The 14,588-nt window shown below is 52.9% G+C and overlaps 2 protein-coding genes and 1 non-coding gene across 3 annotated transcripts; 2 read left to right on the top strand and 1 right to left on the bottom strand.

The window, feature by feature from the left end:
* Positions 1-804: 804 nt before the first annotated feature.
* Positions 805-1,831, top strand: An11g06480 (uncharacterized protein; the record flags this gene model as incomplete). The annotated part of the gene is made up of 2 exons (XM_001394589.3): positions 805-1,763; positions 1,816-1,831. The coding sequence occupies 2 exons, from the start codon at positions 805-807 to the stop codon at positions 1,829-1,831; spliced, it is 975 nt and encodes a 324-aa protein (XP_001394626.3).
* Positions 1,832-2,070: 239 nt separating this feature from the next.
* Positions 2,071-2,142, top strand: tRNA-Glu (TTC). The gene has a single exon. It is a non-coding gene; the product is annotated as a tRNA-Glu (tRNA).
* Positions 2,143-2,560: 418 nt separating this feature from the next.
* Positions 2,561-14,582, bottom strand: An11g06460 (uncharacterized protein; the record flags this gene model as incomplete). The annotated part of the gene is made up of 7 exons (XM_059750333.1): positions 2,561-7,723; positions 7,784-10,856; positions 10,915-12,467; positions 12,533-12,723; positions 12,768-13,176; positions 13,227-13,602; positions 13,654-14,582. 7 exons carry the CDS (start codon positions 14,580-14,582, stop codon positions 2,561-2,563), a joined length of 11,694 nt encoding a protein of 3,897 aa, XP_059606334.1.
* Positions 14,583-14,588: the final 6 nt, after the last annotated feature.

The following is a 14,588-nucleotide window of genomic DNA, read 5'->3' as shown; positions in this document are numbered from 1 at the left end:
TTAGAATGTGAGATACTGGAGCAGAATCAGTTCAAGGATTTCTAAGGCGCCACTATTTAACTAGCTTGAGAACACGATAACCAAGAATCCCCGCTCACAGGGGTCCCAGGGAAGGCCCACTGACTATCAACCAATTGGGAATGTGATTACCAAAGAATACATTGGGCCACATAAGTAACATCGGAGTAGTTCTAATTGAAACAGTCATAGTGCCTTAGTGCCCCGTTTCTCGACGGTGAGTGAAATCATTTGACGGTGCCCTTCGAGGGCTTGTCTCGGTCCTTCCGCTTCTGGGATCCCGACCACGCCGGTTCTGCGAATTCTCAGTTGTGCAACTTATTCCAAGCGGTTATACAGATGGGACGTCCATTTTACACTGGCTCAAGTCATATAATATGATTTGAATCACGCACTAGTGATTTGTAGGCAAGTACTCCTTGAGGTGCGAATACCAAATTGAGCAAGGTGGGGTGATAAGTACATAGTGCTGTCTTCGGGTTCAGCCGCCTCACAAGGCTGTGACTTGGAGCTCACCGATGAATATCATTTCCTGTGCTGGAGAACCGGAACGCCCCGCATGATGGCGCTAAGCTTTAGGGGATTTTGGAGGGCGGAACTCCACAGCCGCCAGGCACGGAGGTATAAATGAACTGGGCGATGCCATAAATCCGGCGTCCACAAGTCTCTACCTCCGAGTTGGGTTCATGAGAAAGGAACTGGTTCGGTCCTACCATGATACCCTGAATGTCCTGCATTCCGTTCCTCGAATCACCACTAGTGCCTTCTGCTCGCCATTCCATCAACATGCTTCGTCTTCTGGTTATCTCGGTCCTCTTTGCTACAGCTCTCGGGTACCGTCTAACAGAGTACACAGGCGAGCGCTGCACAAGAGCTGAAGCTGGAGTTCATCGACTTGCAGGACCTAGTGCGTGCAGCAAACTCAGCAATGTCAATGCAAAGTCAATACTAGTGAAAATTGATAATATCTACGATGACCAACATTCCGTCATTGTCTACGAGAATGACAACTGCACAGGATCCATCCTCGGAGTCATTAATAATATGAACGGCTGCATGAACCTACATTACCTCAACAACATCGTCGGCAGGTCCGTCAAGGTGATCTCCGGTACCGTGGAATCCGAAGTACTTAAAAATGAAGGCTTCGAGACCAATCACCTATACAATCTTCCTGCGCAGGATGCAAACCACATCATGGTCCCGATCGCCCATGCTTTCTTCCGCACTGTTGATATATCCCACCACGCGGACGACGGTACTTACGACGACGAATCCTTTGACATGTTCGAAACCACTGAACTCGATCATGTCCTCCGCTTGCAGAGCAGCGTCACCATGCCCCTCGCAGAATCCGCCAGCTCAACATCCATCCGTCTTGAAAGGGCCGATTTACTCGAGCGGATATTAGGAGGGTTGGAGGGGTTGGAGGCGGCAGCGAAGTCATTCGCGATGCAAGTGTCAGAGAAAATGAGGGTTATCTATAGTTCGTCGGCCTACCGCGCAGAGGAACTGGAGGATAACTTTGAAAGTGCCACCGAGCGAGCATCAAGCAGGGGAGATTCCGACTTCTCACACTCCCAGAAGAAGATGGGACGTCTGGTCAGGAGATTGATGGACTCGGCTCAGTCGCAGGGCCTTATCAACGCGCAATGGCAAGTGAAAGATAAATGTGACAGGACGTGGGAGGTGACACTCAAGATGAGGGAACACAATGAGGATGAGGGCAGGTCATTTTGGAATAGGTAATGCCAACCATCTCCTTGTGGCATTCTAGGTGACTTATTTACTCCATAGCCATGGAGTCTCCTAAACATCCACCATCCAGCATCATCAAAGTCCGTTGGTTATGCGTCTATTTGCCTCCCTTTAATCATATAATTCACTAAATGCAAACCTATTTTGCTCCTAACACCCCTAAGCATAAGCCATATCAACGGGATAATAAATGCCACTCCCTCTTGATCTTAGTTCCCATCCTATAGCAACATTGTACATGATTTAATAACATTAGAATATGGTGCTTGTAAACCGCATGACCCACATAACAAGTCCGATGTGGTGTAACGGCTAACATCGCCGTCTTTCACACGGCAGCTCGGGGTTCGATTCCCCGCATCGGAGTTCTTCTTTTGTTTTTCTTTCCGCGGCAAACACAATTTCCCATGATCAAGGTCTTTTTCAACTGCTACAAAGTAATAAAGATACCTTTTCTTTTTGCTGTCATTATTACTACTTACTTTATTCGCTTACATTTATCCATAATTAGTACTAGTACAATATTTTACACTACATTGTGTTGAAATTGATGACCACATTTGAATTTATTGTTCTGTTATCCATCATCATGTGGATCCTTATATATCTTGCGAGTAACGAAGGCTTGAACAATAAAACAATAATCCACGTTACTGAAACCTTACATATATTGAAGTTATCCAGGTAAATTGAACTAAAATATCAAGTTGAGATTATCGTAACGAGAACTATTCATCTGCCAAAAAAGTATAGTAAATCGGATGAAATATACTACGAAACAAAACTAATAATCACTTAATCTGCCCCCCAACAACGGCAAAAAGAACAACTCCCCAGCACTGCCAGTCTTCCCCTGCAATCCTTCCAAATAAGCCGCAACCCCATCATCAATCCCATAATCAGCGGCCCTAGCCAACCATTCCTTCCATTCCAGCTCCTGGAATTCCACCCCCTCCTCCTTCTCCAAGAATTTCCTCAATTCAATCGCTTTGAACCGCTTCTCCCCACAGACATGCGAGTATTGTACTCCATTCCCACAATAATCACCGCTACCACTATCATGAACAACCCTTCCCACCACCATCTCAGCCGCCTTCTCCACCCCAATCAGATCGATATACCCCCTCCAGGAGCCAGTCTCAGGTGTAGCCCCCATTTCTCTACTCAGATCCAACACAGACTCGATAACACCACCACTCGTCGCTGAAATAGCCATATCCCCCGCTCCAGTGATAGCTGTAGGACGATAAACACGAACCGGGACATCAGTATATCTCGCACTAGCCTTCTCAAGGAAAACCTCGCTAGCCCATTTACTTGCCGCATAGCCCACTGTATGTCCACTGGCCGAGCCGTCCGTGGGTGGGGGGTAGCTTGCTACCGAAGCCTCGGGATATTCGTCTTTCTTGGATAGAGACGTGACGCTAGCGGTGGAGATATAGTGGAAGGGGATGCGGCGGGGAATGCATAGACTGAAGAGGAATTTGGTAGAGTGGACATTGGGGGCACGCAGCGCGGAATACGGCTTCAGGAATGACACGTCGGCGCCGTTGTGGATGATACAGTCGACGGTGGAGGCGAGGCGAGTGGCTTCGACTTCTGTGAGGCTGAGGGTTGGATGCGAGAGGTCGCCACTGTAGAGGTGGACTTTGGGGGATGAGAGGTGCGGAAGGTGTCGGGGGGAGCCGTCTGCGTTGGGGCGGATGGCGAGGCAGTGGATGTGGGTTATGGATGGTATTGAGAGGAGGTGGTTGAGGAGTGCAGTGCCATAGAAGCCTGTTGTGCCGGTGAGGATAACTTCTCGAGGCGGGTGTGCGGGGTGATTGAGAGGGTCTGGGATGGCGATGGAGTCATCGAAGGAGCTGGGAATAGCGGTTTCGATCTCCCAGTCGATCGTGTTGGGAGGTGCTTGTGCTAAAGGAGGTGGGGATGATGCTCGGTGCGCAGTTGTGGCCGCTCCAATCAACTGAGCCATCTCGCTGAGTGTTGAGCATTGGAAGAGATGCACCACCGGGATGCTGACAGCCGTGATCGCTCGAATGCGTCCCTGTAGCCTTAGGATCTGCAGCGAGTTGCCTCCTAGGTCGAAGAAATTGGACCGCGACGTGATAGGAAGCCCCGTTACCGGGAGAAGTTCTTCCCATAGCTCTTTCAGTTTCATTTCAACGATGTTCAGCGCACCTGAGGTAGAAGTTGTTATTTGCCGTTGATGGATCTGAAGTTTGCCCAGTGCTGTCCGGTCAACTTTGCCGCTGGTCGTCAACGGGATGCGGTCGATAACGGTGATCACCGTGGGTTTGGCGTATGCGGGAAGAGGAAGCCCACTACGCAGACTGTCGAGGAAAGAGTCAACATTGACTGGGGAGTCAGAGGTGGTGGAAAAGACCACGAATGCTACAAGGTACGGCTCCGGTTGCCCCTTAGCAATCACTGCAGCCTCCCGTAGCACACCCTGGGACGCCTGGACAAGGACACTGGAGATTTCCTCAAGCTCCAGACGCATCCCCCGCAGCTTGATTTGCGAGTCACCCTTCAGGCGCCCGCGGTACTCCAGTTTACCGTCGGGCAGTATGCGGCCGTAGTCTCCAGTCTTGTAGACCCGGACGCCGTTGAAGTCCCGGAAACGCGCCGAGGTCTCATCCTGCCGATTCCAATAGCCAGATGATGATACAGCACCACTGCTAATGCAGATCTCACCTGGCCATCCTGTAGCTACCGGCTGCATTTGGTCGTCTAAGATGTGGATGGCATAAGCGGGTAGCATTTCTCCAACTGGAATAGGATCGTGACTTCCAGAAAGGTTTGCTCTCTTGTAGTCGATCTCTCCCATTGTGCAGGCGACAGATGCCTCGCAAGGCCCATACGCGTTGATAAGCCTCAGACCAGGGATACTGAGTGCGGAAAAGCTTTGCAGTGTGCCAAATCCCATTTTCTCTCCACCGCAAAGGGCATATTGCCAAGATGTGCAATCTCTCAGCACGGAGGCGGCCTCGCCAAGCCACAGGGCATACTCGGAGGTAACGCCAAGGGTGAGGCTGACCTTCTCGCGTACCATCAACTCTGCAAGCGCTAGCGGGTCCTGACGATTACTGGTCATGACCAGGGTACCCCCGTGTAGCAGACTAACACAAATTTGGAACAAGGACGCATCAAAGTTGTGCGAGCTCTGCTGCAAGACCACCGGTTGATCAACTGGAAACACCTGTTGCACGGCCGAGAAATGACATAGTAGATTATCATGACTGAGCAATACTCCCTTGGGCACCCCGGTTGTTCCACTGGTATAAATCAAGATGGCGGGGTCCTGCCCGATAGATAGATCGTAGTCCAGCGTGGAAGTAGATCGAGGTGGCAAATGCATTTCCAATTCCACGATTTGGAGCTCCTGTTCGGCCAAGAGATGCTCTACTCCAGCTTTTGAGCGGCATATCAGAGCCGTGGGTTGGCAATCTTTTAGGACAAGGGACAGTCGCTCGATACCATGCTCGAGGTCTGCAGGAACATAGACGGCCCCGAGCCGCCAGATTGCCAACAAGGCGCAGACGGTGTCGACGGACGGTCCGCAGGCCACCACCACAAATTCTCGAGGGTTGACACCGGCTGTTATGAGAATGTCCATAATAGAACGCACTCTGCTCTCCATCGCGGCGTAGGTGAGGTCTCTTCCGTCGGTATCCTTCAGGGCGACTGTGTCCGGATAGGTCGCTATAGTTCTGGCAATCCACTGGGTAAGTCGATCAGACTCCTGGACGGAATCTAACTCTGCCAGGCTGGATGACGGTTCACTGGGGAACTTCAGACACAATGGCTCTAAACAGCGGTATTCCTCCAATTTGAGGTCGGAGTTTAGGGCCACAGAGCCTAGCAGTCGCACATAGAGGTCCAGCAGGAGCTGTACATCATGCGCGTGGTATAGGTACTCAAGAGCCCCAAAAGTAATGACCGTCGTGCCATCAGGGTTATCTCGGACGGTGATGACCAGGTCATGCGGCTGACGAGCGTCTTCAGATGTTGAGTACTTTAGCACGGCCTCATCGAACATAATATCGTGTGTGACGCCGGCGATATAGTTAACGACGATATCACAGGGCCTAGATGACTTCTTATCACTGTGAGGCTGGCTCAATGCCTTCAGCACACGAGATCGGGTATCCTTGACCAGATCTTTGAACCCTTGTTCTCGTTGCGGCTCGAACAACAGCGGCACGACCTCGACCATCAGCCCGACGACTCGCTCAAAGCGCGGATCGTTGCGGTTAGCGTGGGCGATTCCGAGACAGAATCGATCAACCTCGAGGGTCTGATGAAGGAGGAGCTGAATTGCAGCCAGGTGGATGTGAAATGCTGTGGCCCCGGTGCGAGAACTGATAGAGCGCACTCGGCTCGCGTCCTCTTTGCCTAGGTACGCGCTGACGCGGGTCGTCTCATAGCTCGTGCGTGTCCGTGTACGGAAGCCTGCCCGGGCAAACGGGAATAAGGGCAGATCGTCGGGCAATTGACCGTCTGTGACGGTTGAAAATGGCCCTTTATTCCCTGCGGGTGTAGTCGCGTCCCTTGTCGAATCCTCCTGGTTGCAAAATTCACTGTACTGAGCGACCACTGGAGACAGGCTCTGAGGCTCCTGGTAGGCGGACGCAAATTCGCGCAGCACCATTTGCCAGCTCACTCCGTCCATTATGAGATGGTGATAGCCGAAGATGATATCATGGCGAGCAGGTCCGTGGCTGAGGATAGTAATTGCTATGCTCTCGCCTTTGGCAAGATTGAATGCTCGGGTTTGCAGGGCTTGGAATTCTGCCGCGGCCATGCCCTTGTCATCACTCTTTATCATGATCTCTCTCCATGTGATCTGAGGCTGATCCAGAATAATGCGCTGGGGAATTTGATCTCGCGAATAGGTGATATACGCAGTTCGCAGCGACTCGTGCCGCTGCGCGACCTCGGTGACTGCTGCCTGGAAGCGGGCCCGGTTCAACGGCCCTTGAAGTTCATACTGGATGGTACAATTGTACATGGCGGGGTCATCCACCGATTGTAACATGAACCAGATCTTTTCCTGCTCACTGGAAAGCCCTCCCATGTTTGGGATGGACAAGCCAGCGGTAGGCAGAATTTGGGAGGAGGTAGGGGTCTCAACTGCGTGGCTTGTCTGCGACGATGTATCACTGAAGGGGGTTTCCTGCGTTCGGGCAATTGTCGATACCGTTTCGGTTGCTTCATCCTCCTGCTGTCGGGGAGTTGAAGTCTTCGGTATCTTCAGAACGTCCGAACTCTCGACGGTCGGAGTCTCCTCGCTTTCGGCCGCTCTAGCCCTGAAGACATGCTCGGCTGCCTCATGACATACACCACGAACAGAGATGCCATTGAGGACCTTCATTACGGAGACCTGGAATCCCAACTCCTGGAAGAACCAAGTCTTGATCTCGATAGCGAGAAGCGAGTCAATTCCAAGCTCTGACAGGGCACGCGTCACATCCTCGACTGGTCCTGTAAGCTGGAGTAGGCTCTGTAGCCTGATAACGAAAGCCTCTTGGATCAGGCCCTCTGCAACTGTCAATTCAGAAATACTCCGGAGCTGTTCTCCGATGGTAACAGTGGCGTCTTTCCCAGCACTTGTACTCCGGCTGGAGTCAATCTCGGGAACTTGGAAGTGTGAAAACCGGGGATCGTGGTACCATGCCGGCCGCACCGGGCCCGGGGGAACATGAAGACCTGTAGAGAAGCAGGGAGAGGCATGGGGAGACATGCCGGGACGGCCCAGCCACATAGCTTCGGTAAACATGCAGTGGAAATCAGGCTCGGCAATTGGCATCAATCCTGCCTTGCGCAGGGGCTCCTCGTAAATTCGCTCCCGGGAGACTACACCGACACCGAGGATCATGCCGATATCGAAGCAAGATCCCGCAAGGCCGCGCTGGCGGCGCTGTTCAGCGAGTGCGTTCATATACTAGAGTCTGTTAGATAGAATGAAAACAAGAGGAGGTATCTAGATGAAATATCCGCTCACCATATTAGCCGCAGAATAATTGCTCTGCCCGGCATTCCCAATGAGAGATGCCGTAGAAGAGAGCATAATGAAGAAATCGAGCTCGTTCTCCGAAAATAACTCATCTAAGTTCTTGCTCCCCCTAACCTTGGGTTCGAGTACGCGAATGAAATCTTCATACGCCATGTTCACGAATGCCGCATCAGCCAAAACCATAGCCCCATTGACGACGCCGGCGATCGGTGGCATGGACTGTAGAATTGTTTCGTGTGCAGAGCGTAGAGCCTCCTGATCGCAAACATCCAATTGCAAAGTCATCAATCGGCAGCCAGATGACTGTTGTAATTCGTCATGCCAGGGAACTGGTTGCACGGACCGGCTTGCGATGACTAGATGTTGTGCACCGTTCGCTACCAACCACCGGCAGAGGGATTGGCCTAGCTCTCCGGTCATTCCGACTAGGAGATATGTTGCGTCGCGGTGGAGGAGTGGGCTGGGATCTAGTCGATGAACGGTCACATGGGGGTTCTCTGCGGGGATGTATGACTTGACAGCGCAGGCTGAGAGAGTATGAGCAACGGCAGTGTCAGGCGGCATGGTACTTTGGAGGGCTGCTGAAAATATCAGCCATTGGGTCCAGATCATGTTCAATACATTCCTAGATGTTTGGGATGATGAGAGAACATGGGGAGTTGACGCGCGCTCTGAGAGATAATCCTTGGCGGATTGGGTGGCACATGTGCTCGGGATCGCAGCTAGAAAACGATCATGCAACGGTTGGAACACGGTGTCTAGGTTGATGAATTTGCTCACTCCTTGCGGCACTAATGTCCGCAGGTTCCGTGTTGGTGTATGCGGATGCACATATACAATCGACTCGTCCCATTCCATGATCCGTTCATCAGACGTGGCCAGTGTGAGGGCCCGTTGATCAGCTTCCCTAGACATGGCGAGGACCCTCAGTAGCCAACGATCATTCGTAAAGACAAGTGTAGTGGAATATGGGCAAAGAGATGCCTGGACGCGCTCAGATATGTGTAGTGCGACCAGAATGCTTAATAATTCAGGAACACCAATTGTGTGGTTTTGAAGGAGGCCTAAGTCAAGGATATCGTCTCGTTTGCATACTATGGTTTTCTCATCGGCTGATGAGGAGATGACCAATCCCAGACGATCGCCTCCCATACCCTTGATATTCACCATAGAGAGATCCGCATAAACTTCATCGGTGAGCTTAAGAGCATAGGCGGAGCGCGAAAGCACACTGACGACAACCTCCGCTTCTGAAGTAGTATCGGACTGCTTTGCCAATGGTGCATCAAGCGTGAGAGGCTGTTCGATCGGTCGGAAGGCTGAATTGAACCGATCATTCATGTCCCGGGCATGCTTCACGCGGGGGATATAGGGCAGGCCATTCTCAAGGGCAACCTCCCGTTCCTGGCACCATAGGCTCGTTCCGTTCTTGACAGCATGACTGTGTTGGCCATGGATTACAAACTGGGCAAACCGAGTTGCGATCTGGGTGATCCCATCCTCATCCACATTGTTAATGTCAAGAAAGCCCAGGTTCAGACCCTGCAATTCCGTCTGCACGACCCGCCCCAGACCAACTGTCATGGCACTATAGGGATTACCCTGTTTAAATCCTCGCGTCACCCAGTACACATTGCGGGCTTCCTGGAAGAGCCGCTGCAGAGCCGCGAATTTTACGGCACTAATGTCCTGGAAAAGGGGTGCATCGAGGTCGATTAGACAGAGAACGTGGCTCGGAAGGTTCTGCATGTTCTCGCCGACGAGGTCCTCAAGGGAGGCGATGTTGGCAATCTGTTCATTCCATCTAGATAGATGGTTTCTTAATAATGTCAATTCTGGGCCCCCGAGGCCAGTGTGACCTCCGAGAATGAGGACGTGGTCTTTGCCTTCTACACCCGCTGTTTGGTCGGGATAAGCAAGCGGGTGCCGGAGAGACTGAAGGGAGGCATCCATGGCCTGAGACAAAATTAGGGAGTGGCAGTGGAACTGGGAGCTGCCGGTATCATAGGCAACACTGTCCAAGCCAGAAAATCCGGAATGCTGAAGTAGGGCTTCCCAAAGACGTTCGGGTTCAAATTTGGCTTCGTAGTCGTCGACAAGGCGACCTTGAAGACAGCCAGCAAGTTTTCCACGCCCTGTAATAGCACCGAACAGTAGAAAGCCACCGGCCTTCAAGACGCGACGACAGTATTCCAAAGGGATGGTGGTAGCCCCCTCTCTCATGATGCCACTTTGTACAATAACCATATCGTACAACTGGTCAGGTGGGGAAGTACTCAAATCTAGAGTCTCCACCTGCACGGTGTCACCGTAAGATTTGAGGCGGCCCTTTGCTAGCTTCAATGTTTCTAAAGACGAGTCGGTGAGTGTGAAGGACGTGTAACTGTCATTGATAGCATCGAGAATGAGCTGTGCAGTGGATATATCGTCGTCGTCGAGGAGTAAAAGAATTCTCATGCGAGGATACTTGTGTGTCACCTGCTCCATAGTGCGCACAATATACTGTTGCATCCGTCGAGCCCCAGCGCTCGTTTTCCAATATTCGTTCTGCGCCGCCTCGAAGGCCGACTGGGCCTCGGAACTCTCGCCAGGAGTTGCACGACCAAATGATGTGGCCTGTTGAATCAACTGCAGTTCAGGAGACACTAATTCGCCCACCCCCGGGAGTGTTCCATCAATAGCCTGGCGAGCGACCGCCTCATAATGCTGCAGGTGCGATAAATACTCCTCACTGGGTTCTTCAAAAGATACGACCATTCCCGCCTGGATGTCAAGCTCCCAGTGGGTGCGATGGAACATCGCGCGGTCGTCCTTTTCGGTGGTCACTGCCAAGGCAACACACCGGAGGGCCTCGACCTGCATCACACAGTCACCGGTCGCTGTATAGACATCAATGTCACCTACCATATCTGATGGAGCCCTCGGAGTAGGAGGCGTAGCTTTGGTAACATAAGAATCGACCTGGAATGAAGAGTCCCTAGGATGATCCGCGTGGGCTATGGCTTCTGGGTTGAATCGCATAGATTGGATCTCCCTTGGCAGATGAGGTGCCCGAAGACTCCTAGAGAGGGTATTAGTAAGTGCAGTAGGAGACGAAAATAGGAATGGGGAACACATACTCATCATCCGGGGATGCAAAAGCTACAAAAAGAGTCTGAAAGCAAGTGTCCAGGACACCCGGGTGCATGAAGCAGGAAGAGGATGGCACATGGGCCACCGTCGCTGACGCTTGGAACAGCCTCCGCTCGCTGGCTAGCAGAGAACGAAAGGGCCCAGTATAGTCCAAGCCCAGCTGGGACATAAACCCGTAAAACCGTTCAATGTCTACAGGAGACTTCCCCGAAGACTGTTGCTGCTTCCTGGGCAGAACAGTGAGGTCAGGACTCCCCAGTTGCAGTCGGATGCGGGTAGTGAATCTGGTTGTCAATGCATCAGAGCCATCGACGTGACCAGCCGTGCAGGTAAAGGTGAGATTGACAATTTCCAAGAACGACGACTCCTTTGATTCTTGTGTGGAACCAGGAGCGAGGTGGCAATGGACCTCTATGCCGTCGGCGCTTCCATCGATGCTGATCCCGCGACGGATATCCAGCTTGTGCAGCTCCAGGAGATGGACAGGTCGTGGGTACGAGAAGCGCAGCGCTGCCTCCATGGCCATTGTACAATATCCTGCTGCTGGGAACAGCATCTCGCCTTGGAATCGGTGGTCGTGCAGCCATGAGATCTCCTGGGGATGCAGAATGTTTCGCCACCGCCAGAGATGCTCAGATTGCTCCACACAGACGCCCAGAAGCTCATGGGGAGGTGCTCGGGTGCGATATTCTTTAGAAGCACGCGACTCCCTCCAGTACAATCGCTCGTGATCCCATGGGTAACTTGGCAGGGTCTTCAAGATCGTGGCTGACAGGGCGCCGTTTCCTCCATTGATCAGACTCTGGAATACCTGGAGGTCGACAGAGGATGGACCGCAGAGTTTCCAAACGTCACCCAGACACTTACTCAGGCGAAGGACATCATTCTCTCCCCGGGTCAGCGCCCCAAGATAGGTGGGTACCTTTTGCTGAAGCGCCTTGAATGTCTGCCCTGCTGGACCTGCCAGCGCTGGATGCGGGCCAACCTCAATGGCACAAGAAATGGGGCCATGGTCGCGGATGGCCTGCGACAAAGCATCCGAAAATAGGACGGGCTGCAGGAGGTTCTTCAGCCAATAGCTGTTATCCACACAATCTGAGCTGCAATCCATTTCGAAGCCATGCACAGAGGAGATCCAGGTACAAGACGGGTTAGACATGCGGTACGCAAAGTTGCAGTGTTGGAGAGCTTGTAGGTAGGGCTCCGCGCATGGCTGCATGAAGGGAGAATGGTAGGCTTTATCGACCCGCAGAATGCGAGCAAATTTCTGTTGACGAGCCAACTCGTCCCTGGCAGCCTCCAAGGTTGACAGATTCCCAGCCAGCGTGGTCGATGAGGGCGAGTTGCTGGCAGCCGGAAAGATCATTCCGGCATACTCGGGTTGGCTGCAGAACCGGGTCGCTTCGTTAAATCCCATCCCCACGGCCATCATCGAGCGCCTGGGCCCACCTTCCCCGGGGTCTGCACGCGGGGAATAGAGGCCACGATAGTAGGCAATGGTTATTGCTGCTTCTGCTGTGATGCAATTTGCCGCGTAGGCCTGCAAGACGGAGGTTACGTTAATACTGTGAACAGACTTGTAACGATGAAAGTGGTCCAACTTACGGCCCCTATTTCGCCACTGCTATGTCCCACAACCACGGCGAAGCGAATGCCGACACTGTGGAGCAGATCGACTAGAGCCACCTGGACAGCAGTTGTCAGTGGCTGGGCGTATGTTGACTGCTGGCACCGAGATGTGTCCGCATCAGCGAGGATCTCTTGCCGGAGAACCATGCGGGAGGGTCTGGCAGCCGCTGGAGAATATCGTCCAGGCGATCAATGGTTGTAGAGAACGGACCGGGCCGAAGCATCAGTTCACGACCCATTGTGGGCCATTGCGCCCCTTGACCCGTAAAGACTCCCAGGATCGCGGAACTGTGGGCCTCAGCCCCTCCGCCGGAAGCCCCGGACTGCCAATGAGGGTCTTGCAACTGCTGTAAAATTGACTCACGGGTAAGGCCAGACACATAGTGCTTGAAGGGGAGATTCGAGCGCTTTTGTAGCGCCAGGGATACTGCTTGCAGGTCCACCGAGGGATGGGCGGCGATGAAGGCAGCATATTTCTGTAATAAACGGGCCAAGGATGATTGAGATGAGGCAGAGAAGGGCAGGCTAATCAGCGGGCTTTCAACCGCCGGTTCACCTACGGGCTTGCTGAAGCCCATGGTTGGCTCACCGTGAATGGAAGGTGCATATTGTTCGAGGATCTGTAACTAGCATTAGCAACTGCAGTAATGATGGAGACATGATGGCTTACACAGTGTGCATTGGTCCCGCCAAAACCGAAGCTGTTGACCGAAGCACGGCGAACCTGCGCCGGCGGCCACGGAATTGGTTTGGTGGGGACATGCAGGCCGTCGTAGAATGGTACAATGTTGGGGTTTAGCTGCCTGAAATGCAGGTTCGGTGGAATGGTCTCATGCTGCAGGGCCAGGGACGCCTTGAGCAAGCCTGCAATTCCGGCTGCCCCCTCCGTGTGGCCAACGACCGTCTTAATGGACCCTACATACAGCTGGCTCTCTTGCACCCGACTGCCATCGCAGGATTCAGGGAAGAATGCCGAGTGAATGGCTTCGGCTTCAAGGGGGTCCCCGACGGGCGTCCCCGTGCCGTGAGCCTCAAAGTACTGGCATCTGAGTGGAACAAATCAGCAAATAGAATGCAAGTGAAGACAGCATACATACCGATCGGACGCCTGGGTCGGGTCAAGCCCAGCACGTTGGTAGGTCTGACGGATCAGATCCGCCTGACTGGCCGAGGATGGCATGGTGAGCCCGTTCGTGCGTCCGTCCGAATTCACTGCCGTTTCCCGGATCACAGACTCAATGGGATCCCCGTCCCGGAGGGCATCCCCGAGACGCTTAAGAATCACCACTCCGACACCCTCACCGCGAGCATATCCATCGGCACTGGCATCCCACATGCGGGACAGACCTGTTGGCGACAACATGCGCAGATTTGACTCGGCAATGTACATCTCGGGTCCAAATATAAGATTGACACCCGCTGCCATGGCCGTGGAGCCTTCCCCTTGGCGCAGGGCTTGCACGGCTTGGTGGACAGCCACCAGACTAGAAGAACACGCGGTGTCGACAGTTACCGAGGGCCCTTTCCAGTCATAAAAGTAGGACACCCGATTGGACAGGATGCTGCGTGCTGTGCCTGTGGCATGATACTGTGCAAGGGCCTCCGGATCCCTCAATTGGACGTCGAGATAATCGGCACACATAAGGCCCACGTAGACCCCTGTGGTAGTTCCTCGGAGGATATCAATCGAGAGACCAGCACTCTCTAGAGCCTCATAAGTCACTTCGAGCAGTAGGCGATGCTGGGGATCAATGGCCGCCGCTTCTCTGGGATTGATATTGAAGAAATTGGCATCAAAATGACGGGTATCATCTTCGATAAAGTAGGATTGTTTGACATTGGACGTGCCATGATGCGACCCGTCCACATTCCAGAAGCCTTCCACAGAGAATCGGTCACCGGGGATCACCCTTCCCACATTCCTGGGGTGTATGAGAAGGTCCCAGAGCTTCTGTGGGTTGGTAGCGTTGCCGGGAAAGCGCGATGCGCTCCCAATAATGGCAATAGGCTCTCGTTCCGTTGCCATGATGTC

This window comes from Aspergillus niger (assembly GCF_000002855.4).
Source record: "Aspergillus niger supercontig An11".
In the NCBI taxonomy this organism is placed as follows: domain Eukaryota; kingdom Fungi; phylum Ascomycota; class Eurotiomycetes; order Eurotiales; family Aspergillaceae; genus Aspergillus; species Aspergillus niger.
This window is presented reverse-complemented; position numbering and strand designations above follow the sequence as displayed.